The 4,561-nt window shown below is 37.6% G+C and overlaps 1 protein-coding gene across 1 annotated transcript in view; it reads left to right on the top strand.

Annotated features, from left to right (window-relative positions):
• The first annotated feature begins 2,301 nt into the window (after positions 1–2,301).
• The window catches only part of c8b (complement component 8, beta polypeptide), a 14,413-nt gene continuing 12,153 nt past the window's right edge, over positions 2,302–4,561 (top strand). The window contains exons 1-2 of the mRNA XM_014013821.1: positions 2,302–2,469; positions 3,553–3,697. Coding sequence (XP_013869275.1) covers positions 2,387–2,469; positions 3,553–3,697 — 228 coding nt within the window. The 5' untranslated portion in view covers positions 2,302–2,386. The remainder of the gene's footprint in view (positions 2,470–3,552; positions 3,698–4,561) is intronic.

The raw sequence follows: 4,561 nt of genomic DNA on the forward strand, positions 1-4,561 counted from the left end.
TAAAAGTCTTCAACTCATTTTGTAATTCTCGCAGCCGTATTATGTAAAAACATTATTACATCTTGCAGCAATTGTTACAGCACTTTGTTAAAACACCTTTGTTTTCTGCACCATGTGCATCACGCCCTGTCTGGCTGTGAATAGGCAACTAAATTATGAAACGTTTGGCATTTATTGATCAAAGTTTCAAAGATTAGTATCTGCAACATGATCATTATTACAAGTGCATTGATTAAAATTGGTTTGTGATCATTCATCACATTGCTGCATTACAATTTCTAAAAAGAACAACCACCAAATTTTGTAACAATCTCTGCCAAATGTAATAATGTTATTATATAATGTGACTGCGAGTATTACAAAATGCGTTGAAGACTTTTATTACATTTTGCATCAATTATTACATGACGCAGTTTTAGTGCTGTTTATTACATTTTGAACCTGATTTTATTACATTATTACAAAATGCGGTGTTACACACCCATTAAAGATTCAGAGGTCATCAAAGGTTGAAAATTAGGAAGCAAGTGCTGCATTTACTTCCATGAGATGATAAAAACTGTCATGGAGCCCCCATAGACATGGTGTCACAATTTCGCAACAATTTTTCAAAACAAAACAGAAAAAAATAGATTTAACATTTAGACAGATTTTGAAATGATGTAGGGGCGTCTAAGCATTAAAAGAGTGACTAAAGATGACAAAAACCTGACCCCAAGCACTGCTGGGGTCGAACAATGCAGTTAACCAAGTGTCTACATATAGGGGACCTATGAGGCAAAATCCACTTCATTTTGTTGTGAACATGGAGTCTCTAGTAGGCAGAAAAGTTCAAAGATATCTTTATATTCTGTTTGGGTCATATTTTTCAGTCCATTCCATTTTCTTTATTTTCTATGACATTTTCTGAACTATTGCATCAAATAATCTGCAACAGAATTTCCAAATAAGGTCTGGATCCGTCTCACCAACTACAATTTCCTCATCTTCATTCTCCTCTGGTTCTGGGTCAGACTCTAGTTCTGGGTCAGACTCGGGCTCCAACATGTAAGACTAGATGGACAAGTCTACTGGTGTTCACATCTTTCAATTTAATTGCAAATAAAACGTTTCTGAAAGCTAGAAATCATAACCCCCTCTCTAAAACCGGAGTGGACCGGTCTGGAAGCAGGAGGGGGCGTGTCTTGAAGCGCCTAAAAGGAACAGCATCAAAATGAGCTGCTTTGAGACACACACCAGAAAAGTAGTGAAAGAGAACCTGGTAAAGTTAAAATAAGGAGAATTTCACACCAAATTATTGTAGTATCACTTTATAAAGACCCAAGTGAAGAATTTAAATGTGAAAAGGAAGGACTTAAAAGCACAATATGTCTACTTTAATCAAATGAAGATCACTGACAAGCAGAGGAATAACAGTACATTTACATGAGTCATCTATTTAAGACCAAAGTTAGAGCGTTTTAGACTTCTCTTTGTTTTATTAATGGATTTCTACCAAATAACTCTGTAGGTTTACTCCTGCAAACCAAAAACAGACATGTTATGCTCTCTGGTCTCGTTTGTCTCTTGTCTCTAAATAGAAAGTAAAATACAAATTGTGACATAATCAGAGGAATAATGGAGGAAGGCTGTTAATACTTTTGGATTGCCACTCTTTTAAAAAGCCAGCAGGGGCTGTCCTCCACCAACACATGCTTAGAGAAACAACTGCTTAAAAAAAGATGCTGTAAAAGTTAATGCATCAGTGCAGAAAGAAATTAACTTCTCCAAAATCTCTGAAGGTAAATGTCACAAAACAGGACAAAAGTAGAAAAAAACAGGGTATAAAACATCACATGTTCGGTTGTCCACTTTTACTTTGCATTAGTTCTGGAATGTAGAAAAATGAGAGCCTTGTTTCTTCAAAATAAAAGTTATTTTATTCAAGTTATTGAAGATATTTAGACTGAATACCTGAATACCTACCAGTTCCCAATAAAACATGTTACTGATGCAGGAAGATGTAGTTCTGTTTATTTTAGCAGGATGGCTCAACCTTTCTTTGAGTAAATAAATGAATGGATTGTGCCATTCTGTAAAAACCCAAAACAAAGTTTAAAGGTTGAAGTTACACAAATTCAGAGTTCGGAACAAGAATTGAATTCAGTGCATCTCTGGCTGCCGTATTATCAGAAACAAATGATCTTTTCAGATTATTTGGCTTGATAAAACAAACTGAAGTTTACAGAGCTTGAACAGATCACGTCCAGCCTGACGTCTGCGTTAACGCTGCGGTGACCCCAGAGCAGGACCCTCTGAGACCAACAGCAGGCCAGTATTGATCAGTGTGTGTTTACACATGCAGCTGAACTGAGACGTCTGCTCGCTCGCGCTCCCTCACAACACGATGTTTTCTGTGATGAGACAGGCCAGAGGAGTCCTTTCTCCCAGCTGCCGGCTCAGTCTGGCTCTGAGCCTGGTGCTCCTCAGGTACGACATCTTATTGTTCTGCTTTACTGCTGCTTGGGTTTAAACTCCACACCTGCTGACACCAAACCATTAGGGGTGCAACAATACATGTACTCATGTCGAACCGTATCGAACAATGCTTTAGGTTCAATACACACTTGTATCGAACAATATAGATTTTTTAAATTTATTTTATCAGCTTGTCTTCTGAAGATGCTCTGTGTTGAAGGATCAGTGGATCTGTGTTCAACTACTCCACCTAGGCTGCATTTTTGACCGCAGATCCACTGAGAAACTTGCTGTTTCAGCAACATTTAATTCAAAAACTGTACTTTTGAGGTTAAACAAATGTTCATAATTAATATAAATAAATTACAAGTTAAAAGGGACGTGGAAATTTCTCTTTTTTGTATAAAAAAATATCGAACCGTGAGACTAAAGTATCGAACCGAACCGTGAATTTCCTGTATCGTTGCACCCTTACAAACCATGGGTCAACACTTGAAGCTGACAGATTTTCAAAATAAAACTTTCTGGTTTCACATCTTAACTATACGAATTCCTTTGGGTTCTGCAGAAAACACATTGACTGCTCCGTTGTAAATGTCATTTAAAGTAATCTCATCTTGAAAAATATCTTTTCCAGGCCAGCCTGACAAACAGCTAGTCAGAACACATCTCAAAGTAAAATGCTGTCATTTTAAAATATTGTTTGTGCTCATTTATAAACCTTCACAATGCTGTTAATTCTACATTGCACAGCTCTTTACATGGAAATCTATGATTAACAAGTGTAAATGGAGGCAGCAGCAGCTAGCTGTATCACCACTTCCTACATAAAAATCCTCATATTTCATAACACAAAAGTGCTGACAGTGTAAAGATGTATAAAATGTTGCTGCATGTATCACTTTATAACCTTAAAAATGGAATTGTTTTGGCGTCACTTGAGCTAAATGTACAAAGAGCTATCTACAGCAGGTAAGATGTTAACTGTTCAGAACTTTTCCATTGAGACACATTTGAAACGGCTGAAACTATCCCCTGAAGAGGTTTGTTTTCCTGATGGTGCTGTTTGATTTGTTCTTTGCCTTCACGTCACAGTGGAGCTGCTCAAACAGCAGCGAGCAGCGAGCCCAGCGTCCGTGAAGCTCGCTCTGTGGGAAACCAGCTGATGGTTCAACCAGTGGACTGTGTTTTATCTGAGTGGAGCCGCTGGTCACGCTGTGACACCTGCACAAAGAAGAGAGTGAGTACAAGGATGGCAGACAGGAAGAAATAATCACTGTAGTGTTTGGTTGATGAGAGCACAGCAGCAGACAGAGTCAAAACCAGAAATTTTAGTTTTGTTTTTAGTAACAGTAATGGTTGCAACATGTTTCCTTACAAGCAGATCTTTGAGTCGGTTCTTTAAAGAGTTGCAGCAGCAGAAAGAACCGGCTCATTTGGGTGAGTTGAGCCAGATGACGCGGTTCTCGAGGCAAGGATCTGACTGGTTACTGGAGACACTGAACGGTTCAGACAGGAAGAGCTGATCACTGAACAGGTGGAGCTGTTAGCTTAGCTTGAGATGAACATGCCTGAATAAAAAACTGTGGAAGAATCTTCCAATAAATCAAACATTTACAAAGATTAAGATATTAGTTTTTAGAATTAAACACATGAAAGAGATTTTTTTTACTTATTTGACTTGTGATCATGTACAAGTCTTAACCACAATGTTGAAACAGAAATCATACGTTTATTCAAAAATTTGATCTAATCTGACATCTTCTGTTTCAAATATCTATCTTCATGCCATTATACTCTCAACCATGGCATACCTGTAAGATGTTGTTGTAAGAGACCTGTTTGGTCTCTTACAACAAATGAAATCTTGGAACCCATAGTTAGGCTCTACAACAGGGCCTACAAAATTTATAAAAAACTTCCTGGTTGGACTCATCACTGTACAGTTCTTTCATTGTCTGATGCCTTGAGTTTTCAGAATTATGTTTTGTATAGTGGTATTAATTTATATTTGCAGATCTTCAAAGGTTATTATGGAACTCTCTGTGCATTGTTGCCCAAATCAAATTCTGGAAGTGGTCATTCAACTAGATCTGTTACAAAA

The sequence above is a fragment of the Austrofundulus limnaeus genome, unplaced genomic scaffold, assembly GCF_001266775.1.
Source record: "Austrofundulus limnaeus strain Quisiro unplaced genomic scaffold, Austrofundulus_limnaeus-1.0 Scaffold106, whole genome shotgun sequence".
NCBI classification, from domain to species: domain Eukaryota; kingdom Metazoa; phylum Chordata; class Actinopteri; order Cyprinodontiformes; family Rivulidae; genus Austrofundulus; species Austrofundulus limnaeus.